At 27.0% G+C, this 16422-nt stretch overlaps 1 protein-coding gene across 4 annotated transcripts in view; it reads left to right on the top strand.

Annotated features, from left to right (window-relative positions):
• LOC129975084 (UDP-N-acetylglucosamine transporter-like) overlaps nucleotides 1–16422 on the top strand; it is a 96506-nt gene that overhangs the window by 65985 nt on the left and 14099 nt on the right. For 3 of the 4 annotated variants that reach the window (XM_056087991.1, XM_056087989.1, XM_056087988.1), the window contains exons 2-3: nucleotides 13487–13673; nucleotides 15314–15468. In XM_056087991.1, the coding sequence (XP_055943966.1) occupies nucleotides 13487–13673; nucleotides 15314–15468 (342 nt within the window). Of the gene's footprint in view, nucleotides 1–9823; nucleotides 10063–13486; nucleotides 13674–15313; nucleotides 15469–16422 lie in introns of those variants that run through there. The other variant, XM_056087990.1, reaches the window with a different exon arrangement.

Raw genomic sequence — 16422 nt, 5'->3', positions numbered from 1 at the left:
AGATGAAAATATGGTTAAAATAGCATAAGCCAGCTTCTTCAAACAGTTAAATGTGTCTGGAATCGAATTCCATGTTTCCAAAATTTCGTTACTGGCATTTTTATGTATATCGCTTATTAATCTTTCAATTGTAATCAATTCCAACTTTTTCCTTGTTCAATAGTTTTGAATCCATATTGACTAGAAATCAATCAGTTACATTTCAAATTCTTCAATTTCCAACCAATCGAATTGGGATAAGTTCAGTTTATGAAATGAAATCACATTAGGGTACATAATAAACTTGAGCTTTTTCGATAATTCTTTGAACCGTGAAAATCTCGCTGAAAATTCCTTGATTGAAGAATCAATTACGGAAATAAATTCGACAATAACTTTTTCTTCGTCTGGTTTTTCATTTACATCTAAATCTTTGATATTTTTTTCAAGTTTGGGAAGTACTTGTAGTTCCTTCTAATAATATCGTTTCTGAAAACATGCAGTTTAGCGTCAAAAGCGCGAATGAGATTCATCATGACGATAATTGTTTTATATGTACCTTGAAGCTTTGTGTTCAATTCATTGAAATGTTGGCATATGTCTGTAAAAAACATCAATTTTGAAAGTCACATAACGTCCAACAACAGTGAGTATTTTCCTCTCATTTTACAGAAGCAGTCAACAAATCTTTGAAGTACGTTCCCGTGGCTCAACCAGTGAACATTGTTATAACATTAAGCCATTTTACACCAAATTGACTTCACCCAACAAAGCATCAAACCTGCGACGATATGAGGTTGACTATTTTTGTGACTAACGCCATTACATTATCAAGAGATGTTAAATCACTCTTAGTACACCATGGTAGGGAATAGGAATATGCGCACCGCGACCGATCACTCGCGTTTGTTCGTAATATTTCATAGTGAACATTGTTAGTTTGAACTAAAAGGCAAACCGTTTTGATCGTCGGCGTGCCCAAAATATTGTGCCAAGTGCCATCAATGGCGCGCGTGCCACTGGTTCGCCATCCCTGCCCTAGACTATATGTTGTAGTCTAGAAGAAATGATCCCCTTTTAAGTTGATCACATTTCAGCAGTTGATTGGGTTATATAAGTTTGTTTGATTAAAAAAACTTTGAACGAAAAACAGTGAGGTAAAAGAAATAAATTGATTTATTTTTATAAGCCGTATTTTCGGGACCATGCAAATCTATTCCTTAAAAAAAAACATTTCTGTCGATAAATAGTTAATTCATCGTCGGGGAATCTCTTGTAAAGTCACTGTTCGAGTACTAGGTACAATACATTCTAAGCGGAACTATACATTATATGCTAAATAAGCTGTAATATATTTTATATATTATGTATTAGTGCAAGTAAAGAATATATGTATTCTATATTAAATATAAAATATTATATAGTCGAAGAAAGAGGTTGATTAGTTAAAATTCTAATTAAAATTTCAAAAAAATTGCCCCGAGATCCTTATTTGCACCTTTTAAATAATATGTGTAATGAATTTATGGCTTTATAAATAAGAATCTAGTGCATTTTTTGAACAGTCTTTATTATAGGTGGTAGTATATTAATTTCAATATTTACACAAACATTTTCTAATGAGGACTTCCTTTCCAGTTAATCTTTAAAGGGCCATTTTTTTTCTAGTCATATTATGTTAAAATATTTTTAGGCTTGAAATTAGAATAAGAAAAGGGATTCATTTAGCTTATTAGATACATTTAATTTGATTCATTAATTAATTTGGTTAATAAATAATTAAGTAACAAATCAAGACACACATTTTGTGTAAGATAAAGAACTGAAGCATCTAAGTTTCTGTCTTTCTAAAAAAATTTGTCAGAACTTATGCCAACCTACATAAATTCATACAAAGATTGATAAATTTGGTGGGAAGCATACTTCCCACGGCCCTAGAAAGGATTAAATAATTACTCATTCCTACTCTTTTGTCTACTCAACTACCCTCTCCAGTCAAGTGGTCAGTTATGTGCATTCTTTTGTCTATTCTACTACCCTCTTTGTTCCTCATACTATATATTATATGTTAAATAAGCTGTAATATATTTTATATATTATGTACTAGCCGCCTTTGGCGACCAGCCGGTTCGCCAATCTTAATGCTCGTTAAAATTTTAATAGTTAAATATTTTATGTAAATCCTACTTTAGTAGCTTCTTCATTAAAATATTTCAAAATTTCAAATTTCAATTCACTCATAATATTATAAAGACCTTCAGTCATAACGTAATCTGTATCTCTCTAATTTTCTGTTAGCTCCCATAGAATTTATGCTTTACATTAAATTAGAGTGTAAATGATTAATCTGCAATTAATATAATAATATTTTTTACTGAAACAAAGCATTTTTTTTAATAATATGATTACTGATAATAGAGTCACTGAGCGTTTAAACTTTATGGGCACTAAAGAATATCTTTCTTAATTTATGTATTATCTCAAGAATTTGTCAACAAAATTTTCTCAGATTCATCATGAACAGATCGATTCATTAACAATGTTTAATTTTAAATGCATCAAGCACTAAGAAAATAAAATGAATCGTTTAAAATAATCGGTCGAAAACAGGTTTAAAAAAACTACTTAAAAAACGATGTACTTAAAACTATAAGCATATACAAAAAATATATATAACTAACATAAATACAATTTAATTACAAAAGCATGCAACTAACCTAAAAATAATTTAAATCATTGAAACCAGGATAAAAAAAACTACTTAAAAAACGATGTACTTAAAACTGTAAGCATATACAAAAAATATATAACTAACATAAATACAATTTACTTATAAAAGCATGCAACTAACCTAAAAATAATTTAAATCGTCCGTTGATAATGGTTGTCATGGCAACAATCGGAACAGAATGCGCATGCATGAATTTTCTTCGCCAATTACGGTAACGCAAATGCGTGAATTTTTCTGCGCCAGTTGGGGTAACGCTATGCAGATTATACATTTTTAATTTCCTTGATTCTGTGTTATTTTAATTCAAAAGTACTTCAGAATGAATCTGAAATATGGATTAATTAACAATGTTTAATTTTAAATGCATAAAACATTAAGAAAATAAACAGAATCGTTTGAAATAATCCGCCGAATAATGTTAACCCTTGCCTCATTTCTGTTGGGAGAAAAAAAACTGAAGCCTCACTCATTTGGCGGTGTTGAAAATGGAAGATTATTTTGGCGGAAAAGTTGGCGGTGTTGAAAATGGAAGATTATTTTGGCGGAAAAGTTGGCGGTGGGGAAAATGGAATATTTTTTTGGCGGGAAAGTTAGTTTTTAATTAATAATTAAAATTTCAAAAAAAGGGACCCCAGGTGCACATACCCGACCTTTAAGGTATACATGTACCAAATTTGATAGCTGTATGTCAAATGACCTGGCCTGTAGAGCGCCAACACACACACACACACACACACACACATTGAGCTTTATTATAAGTATAGATATAGATTTATAATTTCAAAACAATGTTTTATAATAATTTTAAAATATTGTTTTATTCATTAAGTAATTTCCGGTTTTGCGCTTCAAGTTAGTACTGATTTCTTCAGTATTATCAAATTTTCCGAAGATTTACTGCTGAAATAAGTATCTCTTTCACAACGATAGGAATTGATTCTTATACCACTTTCTCAGTTATAAATCTGCATCGAGTTTTCTATAGTTAAAATCAGACATAAATGGAAAATAGACTTGTAAAATAACAATAATTATTTTTAAGAGAAAAAAAATACTTCTTAAAATTAAATTTTAAAATTATTTTTAAAAAATAGCTTTTAAAAATTTTAAATTTGATTTTTAATTTTATTTTGACTTTTTGTTTTAGGCTTTTAATTTACTTTTTTTTCCAAACATACATAAAAAAGTTAATTTCCCTTCGTCGAATCTGCAATAAGCTGGACATATTATATGCCTTTTAAAAGGTGTTACGTTATTTTAGAAAACTTGTTAATGAAAACATCCTCTAATTTTAATTCAAAATGAATTACATTCGCTTTCTATGAATTAGAGAGATCGCATTCAATTTATTAATGATATTAGAACTCCTGCTATATTATGATAACGGATTATAATAAAATAAATAGACTGATATTATTATGATAAAATAAGTAAAGACTGATAACGGAAAAAAAAACAAAATTATAAAAAGGACATTAAAGAAGGCATAAAATAATGCAAATAAACAAAAAAAAAATTTCACAAAAAACATTTTTTTTTTCCAATCGTCTGATCATTATTATGATGCAAAAGTTCCTTTGTCTAAGGATTGAATAGTTTAAAATAACTTTTTAATCTAGCAATTTATCTTAGCTTGACTCCAACTATATTTGCGAAAAGATAGATTTGATTAATTTCATGTTTAAATCCCCACCAAGCTTTTTCACATAGTCTAAAGAAAAGTTTTTGTCTCCTCTTCCCGTGTAAAATTTTGGACCTTGGATAAGGCCACGAATATCTGGCATGGCATTGGTGAACAATAGTTACAAAATATTGATCTTTGGAGTGAATTTGGCACTTTTACTGCATCTTTCATGTGATCCTTGGCGCTTAATCGATGGCATGTGGTTAATAATATCTGAAAATTAAATTTGTGTTTTAGACTTATTTCCTTCAACCGAAAAAATTTAACAGAATTACAAATGCACTCACAAAAATCACATACCAAATTTCATTTATTAAGTCATTGCTTTGTGAGCTATCGCATTTACATGCTTGTGAGAAAACAGACCGACAGACAATCAACCCTTTGACAGATTAGTTCAAAATTTGATGCCAATTTACGTTTTAGATGTTAAATCCTTATACCAAATTTTATCCATCTAGCTCTCTTGGCTTTGTAGTTACCGTATTAATGTATATTCGGACAGACAGACTTTCATCTGTCTAGCTAAAAGCGTTTTGGAATTATAGTGTTCATAGACAAACAGACAGATAGACTGACAGGCAGATATAATGTGTTTGTAGACTTCAAGGAAGTCTAAACGTCTAAATTTGTTATTTTTTTTTTTTTTTTTTTTTTTTGACGATTGCATTACTTTCTCTATACTTTGTATAAGAAAAAGTAAAAATAAATCCTACAGTAAATGAATAATTATTTCAATGACTAATAGCTGTTATAATTTATCACGAAAATAATTAAGCTAGTATTAAATTTATAAAGATAAATTTTAAGGTTATATATTCATTTTTATTGAACTTCTCTGAAATTTAGTTTTGTGCTTATTTCATTTTCCCATTGCATTGATTATTCTATACAATATGAAGAATCTATTCAATATTTTAACTTCCTTGTACATGAGGCAGTACGGCTGTCGTCCGAAATTTTGATTGTAGGAATTCGAAACATAAGATTTCCCAAAAGAAGAAAAAAAAATGCTTATTTTTTTTATGTGTTTACTCGCTTATGTGAACACTGCGACACTATGAAGAAAATTATATAAAATCGGCAATATGGTTACTATATAACTATTTGTTCCATTTGAATGTCTGTGAATACTACAGCTGAAAACTCAAATGAGCTAAATGGATAAAATGTTGCTTATGCCCTTTATATCAAAGCTATGGAATTGAATCTAATTTTGGAATATTCTATAAAGGTATCTTGTGTTTGTTGATCTGCCTGTATGTATGTGTGCACAAAAAATTTGAAAAAGAAGCCAGATGATTTAAATTTTATGTATGTGTGTTTTGCACTATAATTGCAAATTAACAACGAATTTTGTATTAATTCCGAAATTAAGATTCTCACTCTAGATTTCGTTTTCCCAATGTGTGTGCGTACATGTGTTTGTGTGCGTGTGTATGAGCGTGTGCGTGCGTGTGTGTATGTGTTTAAATACAGTAACATAAAAATGCAACGACATAGAAATTGAAATTTGGTAAGTTGACGATGATTTGATTGTTTATTTTGATCAAAAATAGACAGTAAGAATATTGCAAATTATTATAACGTATTAATATTTCAGCACACCTTACAACTGCCGTATTTAGAAGCATAAAACAAAACAAAAAAAAAAAGCGAAGAACTAAAAACTTAAAAAAAAATCAAAGTGAACTAGTTTCAAAACTTTCAATAATAACAGCAAAAACAATAACGAGAAGTTATTATAATGGCTTAAAATTTGAAATTGTGTGTAGCAACGAATCTTGATCAACATAAAAATGAACGGAAATGGTCTCCTCCAAACTTTCTAACATATTCTATAAAAATGTTAGAAATCGTATAAAATTTAGACCTTGGATAAGGCCGCGAATACCTTTCATGGTATTGGCGAACAATTTATTATTGATCTTTGGTATGAATTTAGCAATTTGCTTGGTTTTGGTATGTTTTGCTTAATTTTGGTATGAATTTAGCAGTTTTGCTTGGTTTTGGTATGAATTTAGCAGTTTTGCTTTGTTTTGGTATGAGTTTAGCAGTTTTGCTTAATTTTGGTATGAAGTTAGCAGTTTTGCTTGGTTTTGGTATGAATATAACAGTTTGCTTAATTTTGGTATGAATTTAGCAGTTTTGCTTTGTTTTGGTATGAGTTTAGCAGTTTTGCTTAATTTTGGTATGAAGTTAGCAGTTTTGCTTGGTTTTGGTATGAATATAACAGTTTGCTTAATTTTGGTATTAATTTAGCAGTTTTGCTTGGTTTTGGTATGAATTTAGCAGTTTTGCTTAATTTTGGTATGAAGTTAGCAGTTTTGCTTGATTTTGGTATGAATTTAGCAGTTTTGCTAAACGAATTTTTTGTACCATTAATCCCTGGTATAGAGTTAAACATTTAAAACAAAATCGAATTTTTGTTTTAAATGTGTTCACTTACAGCCGATTAAACCAAAATATGACACAGAGTTATACTTCTAACCACAAAATCGTATATCAAATATATATTTAAATCGTTTTGTTTTTCAGTTATTGCGATTACATGGATCGGAAAGTACAGATTAACAAATATTCAATCCTTCGACAGATTTGGTTCAGAATTCGATATGAATATATATTTTGGATGTTAAATCTAGGTACCAAATTTAATCCTTCTAGTCCTCTTTATATATATATATATATATATATATATATATATATATATATATATATATATATATATGAATATTATGTTAACTTATATTCAGACAGACATACAGAGAAGCTTCCACAGAATGGATTTCTCTCAAAATTTAGCAAAAATCTACAAAATCAGTGAAAATACCGTACGTCGAACTTCATTCGTCTAGCTCAAAGCTTTTTTCAGTTATCTTTATTACAAACATACAGAATATGTATAACGCCAAAAATGTATTTTTCGAATTCAAGGAGGTCTAAAACATGGAGATTCTTCAAAATCTCGAAATCGAATTTTCTGAAGTTTACTATACTTTCTCTGCATTTCGTATATAAGAAAGTAATAAAGAAACTAATACGGGAATTTGGAGGGAAAGTGGAATAGTAAAACAACAGCGACATTTCATAACTGCAATTCCCCGGAATAAAACCTGGAGGCAAAGAAAGCATGTTTCTTCCTTTCAGAATAGTTTTGAAAGCATGCATCTATACATATTTGTAATACGTTAAACATATATTTGTAAGCATATTATTGGAAGTTATATACGAAGAGGTTTTAATAATGAATAACCATATGAAACGGAGATAAAAGTATAACCAGTTTTTGTAAGAGGCATGGGAAAATTGCAAGAATTCGGTTCGGAAATATTGGAGTAGCCATCATATAGCTTGGACTTGGCACCTGCAGAATTTCATCTTCTACCCATAAAGAGATCCCTTGACGGTCAGAAGTTTGACTGGCCGATGGTGTTCCACGAGATTGGAATTTTCTAACTAATCAGACTCTAGGACAAATGCTTTAATATGAATAGCAATTATATCGAAAAATAATAAATCGGTAATTTTTTCATTTGCGTTGAGACGTATTAGGATTTTCAATGTACTATTTATAAATCAATGTCATTTATTTGATAAATATGCACCACTGAAGCCTTTTAAAAGAATTTACAAAAGAAAAATATATGTTCATTCTTATAATTTTAAGAACTGTTTTTTTTTTAAATATCTGTACTAGAAAGTACCTGTGAAAATTGAAATTTGTTGTATTAATTGTAGTTGCAGTACTATTCAGTCAATGATCTTTAAAACCATTGTATTACTGATTAAAGCTAATTAAAAAAAAAATTCTTTCGATAGTTGTGAAAAATTATGAAAAAAATTAACTTATAGAACCATTTAAAATTCTTTGAGCAAGATAAAATGGTTGAGCTTTTTATTGATTGCTCTAATGTATGACTGCCAAACCAAGTTCCGCTTGTCGAATGGATAATAGGGATGACGAATATTTTCAGAGCGGTTATTACGTAACCAATATCAAAAAGTCACAAATACAAGGGATCAATACTTTTCAAAGAGGGGTGTGATTCAAATCCTTGATACGATCTTACTGATGATATTTCGATTACAAGTTTTGGATCACAATAGAAACTAACAATCGATACGATATCACTGAAATTTGCCGGAGCGGTGACGATACGATCTGTCCAATGGAAGCTCTCGAAAGAAATCTGTGATTGGATTGAAAAGTGAACGGACCGGTTATTGGAATTATCGTATCGTATCATTGAATTGCATATCACTGAAATTTATCGCAGCGGTGATTTTACCGGAAAGTGCGAGCCTTCACTGGAAAGTGCGAAGTCACCTTCTCCACTTTACGGGAGTGACCGATATTCGTATTTGATGATGCACTGTTCCATACAGATCATTTTTTATTGCTCGATTGACTTTGATTGATTTGACATGATTGACTTTGATTACATGTACTCTGTTTACTGCTGGCGCCATCTATTGGTAGAATATAGGACTAAAGTAAACATTTTAAAGAAATGACATATATTTTTAACTCATCTTTTCCAGAAAATGGTTCACTCTAATAAATAAATTAAATAAATAGTTTTGAGAAAATAAAATAAAATTTAAGAAGTAAGCTGAAACAGATAAAATTAATTCAATCACACGTTAATTAAATTAGTAAATTAAGTATTAATTACAATTAATAAATTTTAAATTTAATATTAAGTAATAATTTTTAATTAATAATATGATTGAAATAACAGATATTTGGAACGCATATTTAAAAATAACAATAGCAATATTATTTGTTATTCAAAAAATCGTGGATTATGCATCTCTAATGGATAAGACATCAAGTGACAAGGCAGAAGGTTTCAGTTTCGAATCTCGCTCTTACTCGTCATGGTTTCATTAGCTTTAATGCGAGGAATATTAATAAACTTGGGAACTGCTTTGTTTACCAGCGTTTATACAATTATAAACGCTAATTTTATATCCGTTTATAAAATTAGAACTCAATACAGAATAACTCTACAAATGTCATATTCTAATATTATAAACTATGAACTATATTGTAGGGGGATAGATAGCAATTTTAAAAATGAATTTTATATAGAAGTAATGGAAGTTTTCCGCAACTTTGAAAAGTGATATGGAAAACAAATTTAAAAGAGAAGAGAATGTTTCTTAAACATGTGCTTTGAAGCACAGCATTCTGTTTCAAAGTCAATCAGAATGAAGTTACAGACGTTGAATAACATCCAAACCCAGGACAAGTGGATTTAACCCAAATTCTTAAATTTCAGTGTTAATGATTTGAAACGAAATAGTTCGAAAAGTTTATTTCAAACTTTAACCCCATCTCCAAGATAAACTTTGTATGCCAGCCAGTTGTTGATATCTAATTCCACGTTGTGTTTCATGCACTATCAACTGAAATGAACTGGTCAAATTACTTTTTACTGTTTACCAATACTGAAATTTGAACATGAGATTTTGTACTGAAACGTCTTGAGGAAATAGAATGTTTACGAAATGTTTTGCTATTTATCTTCTCTTTTGTATTGTTGCCTGTTTCACAGTGTCACTTGATTAAAAAGGTCACCGGAAAAATAATGGAAGTTTTAGCTGCGGCTGCGCCAGGAAATTAGTAATAAAATTTAGATTATATTAAAAAAAAAAAAAGGTGAGAAAAATAAACAAAATTGTATTTTTAAATTTGGTTTTCTGAGCATCTAGACTTCCGTAAAACTCATGGGTTCAATTTCTCCGATATTGGGAACATATATTGATTTAATAATTTTTATTCCGTATTTTTTTAGTAATAAATATCTTGGATCGGCCATCCACGGATTTCCAGATTATTGCATCTGTGATTTTTATAATGTGTTTTTGAAGCATTTTGAAAAATATATAAAAACATAATAATATATTTAATAAATTTATTGATGTTTCGAATTGCTACAATGTATTTTTTCATAATTTTATTAAGAGAATTCATTTATGTATCTTTACATTGTGATTTAATCTTAATAGATTTATTACTAAAATATTTAAATTATTATGCATCCATCTTCTAAACTTAATTTATTTCTTTTTCTGTTGCACCATATATTTTTAAAAAATTATATTTAATAATTCTTAAAATGAAATTTTACTTCATGTAATATTTTTAAAAATATTTTTGCCTAAGTTTTTCCCTACATCATCATTTAATTATTCTAATAACTTAGTTTTTAATTCCTAACCGCTGATATGATTAAAAAGCTTATTATTTGTTTAAAATTCTTATTTTTAATTACCTCTTAATAATATTAAATTTTATATAAAAAAATAATAAATAAAACTGCCAAAAAATTTAAATTCACTTAATTGTTTAATGGTATACTTTTGTTGATTATATTTTTTCTCGTTTTAAATGACAAATGTAATACTTTTAAAGTATTAAATTAAATAATGTTAAATTAATAGATAATTTTCATACTACTAGTTCAGTTCATGTTGAATTGTTTTGTAGTTTATTCTTTGATATTTTAAGTAATTGATTAAAAATTGTATTTAAAAAAAATTTTATTATAAAGTGAAAAATTTATTTGTTATAATAGAAATCCTGATAAAAATCTAAGTATGAAAATTGTTGCTTTTAATTGGTTATATATATATATATATATATATATATATATATATATATATATATAATTTCTTGAGTGCAAATAATCTAAAAATATAGTTTATATAAAATATTCTTCATAATGCTCTCTCTCTCTCTCTCTCTTATATATATATATATATATATATATATATATATATAATCACTAATAAACAATAATCTTGATATTTATTAAAGAAAAATTATCTTTATATATATTTGTTTGAATGTTTTTGTGATATTTCGTAAACTAATTAAAATCCTAATTTTTATCTTAATTTAGCCCATATAAATTTTGTTCTAAAATGTTCTCTTATTTCCTGATTAATTCCCACTTTTTATTTAATTAATTTTTCACACATTTTATAAAACTGCTGGTCTCAGCATTTTCTCATGCTTCAAGGGAAGGAATAAAAATCCTTAATGTTATTTGTTTACAGCATTATTTTAAAGATACCTAAATTTCTCTTGTATACATATCAAAGAAATCCCTATAAAAATCTCTAAGTAAAATCTGTAAAGGGAAAAATTTTGGTCTCTTCTGTTCATGTGTCACGATTTAGACTTATGTACTTCTACCATTTATTCTTTCTACTTAAATTATGCTTCTTGTGGTGAAGTAAATCGAAGTTTTTGAATTTCTAATATATATATATATATATATTGAGTTCAACATAATCTGAAACTAAAATACTTTCTCAGCAAATTTCCATTTTAAGATTGTGTAAATTTTGTATGGTTTTTCACTGTCTTTTTTTTTTTTTTTTTTTCCTCCTTTTATATTCAGTTTGTGCTGTTGCCTAATCATGGTTTAAACATTTTTTTTAACAATAGCTCATATATATATATATATATATATATATAATATGGCACTTTATAAATTGGAAAAAAATATGTATATATTTAATATAATAAGAAGGCAACTGCTGAGTTTATTTCCAATTTTTTTTTTTAATTTTTAATTCAATCAGGACCAATATTAGTATCAAAATAGAGTGTACAATATTTAAAAATTCTATAATTGTTTGCAATTTTTTTTAGAAATTATCATTTTATAAAATTAATTATTATTTTATATTAAATGCTTCTGTGTATTCTAATATTTATGCAGTCATGGATTGTGAACGCTATTCATTCAGTCTCTTACTTGTAATCAAAGCATGGTCTTTAAAATTTAATATGATAAGTTTGTTTTTTGTAATCATTGTAGCAGTATGGGTGTTTTAATCTATATTACATTATGGTGCAAAATATCTCAGCATAATTTAAATTTTGTTTTTTGTAATTAATTGTGAATAATTTAATTTTAAACAGTTAAGTATATTATTAATTATTTAACAATAAAAAATAAGAATTTGATTTTTGACTTCATTAAAAATAAATGTTTTTGATTATTTTTCTTGCATTCATTATTCTCATTTATAAAATTTTTTTTTAACTAAGATTAAAGAGTAGAAAGCCCCCCCCCCCCCTCCTCCATAAAGTTAATATAAATACACATGTAAAGATAATTGCATTTGTACTGCTGTGTTTTAATGACTTTTCATTTATCATTTACTATCCCTTCTTTTTTATTTATACTTTAAAATTCCAACTCTCCAAACTCCATATTAAATTTAGTTATTTTGATAGTTTTATAGTTTTGAGAAAGAAAAGAAAAATGATATACTTGCTTATTAACTGTATACCAGTAGCAAACTTTTGGCATGATTACTATTGATGAACATAGTCATTACATTAATTTGAAATATTTAACAATTATATGCTAGTTGCAATAAGCATGACATCCTTGTTGGTTTTCTTAGTAATTAATTGCTGACATATGGTTAATATTCAGGAGCAAAAAAAAATTATGTTATGTTAATAAAGTGAAAGTAAAACGAGATATCAATTTGTTCAATCAATGATATTTTAAGTGTTTTAAATATTTACATTGTTGGTTTTACAATCATTAAACTTAAATCATATAAGTAAACTTATTTATTTTCTGAAAATTATGTCTTTTTATCAGGTTTTTAGATATTTGATTATTTAGATAATTTTTTGTCACAGTGTTTCCGAATCATTAGAATTCTACTGTAATTAAATTTCAGAATAATTCAAGCAGTTGAAAAATGTTTGAAATCTCACTTCTAATATATCCATAGAAAGAAGGATTCATTTTCCCAATAGTACCTCATTTTTGTTATAAACTATGCCCCTCTCTTTCTACCAAATAAGGCATTTTATTTTTCTGTGCATTTCCTCTAATTTCTGAACGTTTTAAAGCAATTGTGTTAGATATCACATGCAAAAATAAATAAATTAGCAGCTATATTTATACATTAAAAAATATTAGAGTGCTATAGTTACAGTGTTTATTTTAAAAGTTCCCCTGAATTGATATAGTGTGCTGAAACACTGTTACATTGTGTAAAAATTACAATTAATATTCTTTTTTTTCTCTCTCTTCTTCTTGCAGATGATTCCTCATTTAAAATATGTATCCCTGTCTGTGTTAGTTTTACAGACTACTGCCATAGTTTTAGTTCTCAGATATTCAAGAACAGTTCCACAGAATGGACCCAGATATTTAGCTTCGACTACCATTCTGATTTCAGAAATATTGAAAATTGTATCTTGTTTGGCTGTGTTGTGTTGCGAATGTGGTAAGTAAAATTTTTATATTAGTAAAGAATTTTTAATAGTTCTGTTATCTTTAATTTTATTTTAACATAAAAAAAATCTTTCTATTAAAAAAAAAATTTATTTAGTGAATAATATTTTTGACTTTTTTTTCCATTATATGTTTGTAATTTTGCTTACATTCTGTACTGATTTAACCTCATAAAACCAAAAACAAGTTTATAATAACCTTTGATTTCATTTATTTTTTCCAGTGTCATTTTACTTATTGTTATAAAAGATATTTTTATTCTGCTGTTTTGTCCTTCTGAAATTTTTCTTATCGTCTTATCCTCATTGTTGCTTGGGTGCTCAATTTATTACTATCAACACATACATTGACATGCAGCACTTTTGCACTTTTTGCAACCACTATCAACTAATAGATTACTGGTTTGGAAATTGTGTATTGTATGCCGCTAAAAGAAGAACCAAACCATTCTTCAATCCCTACAAATATAGATAAACACATATGTTGCGAACTTTTAAATACTTTTCATTAACTTTTAAGTCTCATTGTGTTATTATTAAGAATTCTGTAATGATGACCTTTGAACTTTGTGATTGTGAGATAGTTGATATACATTTGATATGCAGAGTCCAAGCTTTTCCGGAAACATTGTCCACTGTTTAATCAAGTCAAAGGAATGCCTACATTGTAAATATGTTTATTAAATAGTTATTTATATATTCTCAATATCTTTATTGCATTATTAGGAATATTATGCTGAAAATCTGTAATGTGCTCTACTTTGAGGTGGGGACCATATTGAATACTTATTGTTGGTATAAAAATATCATTTATTTATGCACCTATACATTTGCTTGTATCACTATCCTTATTTAATTTGCCTTTATTATTATTAAAATTCATTATTTAAACATTCATTATTAAAAAAAAAGCACATAATTGTAAAATTGTAAACTATTCTAGAATTCTTCTGCATTCTGTTGATTTTTTTATCTGTAATCATGAAGACATGTATGATAAATATTTAGATTTTAAATAAAAAGTAAATAGATTAATTATTATTATAATAAAAAAAGAAAAGAAATCAATTAATTATTATTATAATAAAAAAAGAAAAGAAATCAATTAATTATTATTATAATAAAAAAAGAAAAGAAATCAATTAATTATTATTATAATAATAAAAAGAAAAGAAATCAATTAATTATTATTATATTAATATATTCAATATTCCTTTCCACGAAGAATTTTAAAAAAAGAAGCATGGAAAAATAATTTAAAAATTGTAATCTGAATGTATGAATTTTGTTATCAAATTAGTTATGGCATTTTTTAATTATTTTTTATGCTCTCCATTTTGTTAATGTCCTATTTATTTAAATTTATTATTTTCTTATGCATGATTTTTATATAAAATGAGAAATTTCAGAAATTATTAAAACATTAATAAACCAAAATAATAATAATAATATTAAAAGCAAGCCTTTTGTTAATAATATTCAATACATTTTATGAAATGGTTAATTCTAAATATTATTATGAATTTATATTTTTTGCTGTGGAGTGTTATGCAATAAAGTTAAAGTTATTGTATTGTATTTAATTTTATTTCATTATATTATTAAGGGATTAAAAATAAGGAAAATTTTTTAGGATGGTCGTTGTCAAATTTGAAATGTCTTCTAATACAAGAAATTTGGAGAAAGCCAGTTGAAACGTTGAAGCTCATTGTACCTGCTTTTTTATATACAGTTCAAAATAATTTATTATTTATTGCTCTTTCTGTTCTGGATGCTGCAACCTATCAAGTAAGAGCATTCTTGAAATTATTCTTTTCATGGTTTTTCAACACTTAATTATTTCTATTTGATATATTTTTTGCTGTATAGTGACCAATATTAAGTTATTTAGTTGTTTTTTCCCAGTTTGTCATTATGTTTATTTTATTTTTATTTTAAAAAAACTAGGACAATGATTTATTTATTTATTTAACATTTACATTATACTCTTATATAATGTTTACCAACTATATAATAATACACCTTAATTCATTATTGATTTACTTAAAATATAAGACAAATTTTTTTGCCTTTTGTTTTTTTCATTGCCTGTTGTTGGAGTGTTATCACAGGATGTTAAAGTGCAGTTTGATGTATAAAATATTTAAAAGCTATTTAATTACATGTGTTTTTTCCCCCCTTTCATTCTTCCTGTTCTCTCTGTTTTTGACAATTTTCCATTATAATTATACCTCGTGTCATTCTGTTTTTGTGAAATTTTCTGGAGTGATGCATTACCAACAACTCTTGTTAATAATAGCTGGTTTTTTGTTTTTGTTTTTTTTGTAACTATTTTCATGCGGCCACATTTTTGTCATTCTTATATTGCTTTCTATTTATCTCTACTTTCAATGTTTTATTGAAACTGTTAGTTCCTGCATCAAGTTATAGATGTTCTTTTACTTTAAAATATGGCATGCCACTGTCAAATAAGTAGTATTTCCCAAGAGGCTACACTATATTTTTTTTAGTAATGCACATTCATTTGACATCAAATATGTTGTGTGGTTTATGATTTGTTTAAACTGTTTTATCAATTTTTAGCTAATTTTAATGTTTTTCACATTATAAGGGCTATAGTTATTTACAAGTGTCACAAGTATTATTTTATGCCTACAAAAACCACAGATATAAGGTATTTCGTTACAAGTCTCAATATCCAACTCAATAAAGCCTCCTATAATGTTGCTCAATTCAGTGCAA

The sequence above is a fragment of the Argiope bruennichi genome, chromosome 7, assembly GCF_947563725.1.
Source record: "Argiope bruennichi chromosome 7, qqArgBrue1.1, whole genome shotgun sequence".
Classification (NCBI taxonomy): Eukaryota; Metazoa; Arthropoda; class Arachnida; order Araneae; family Araneidae; genus Argiope; species Argiope bruennichi.
This window is presented reverse-complemented; position numbering and strand designations above follow the sequence as displayed.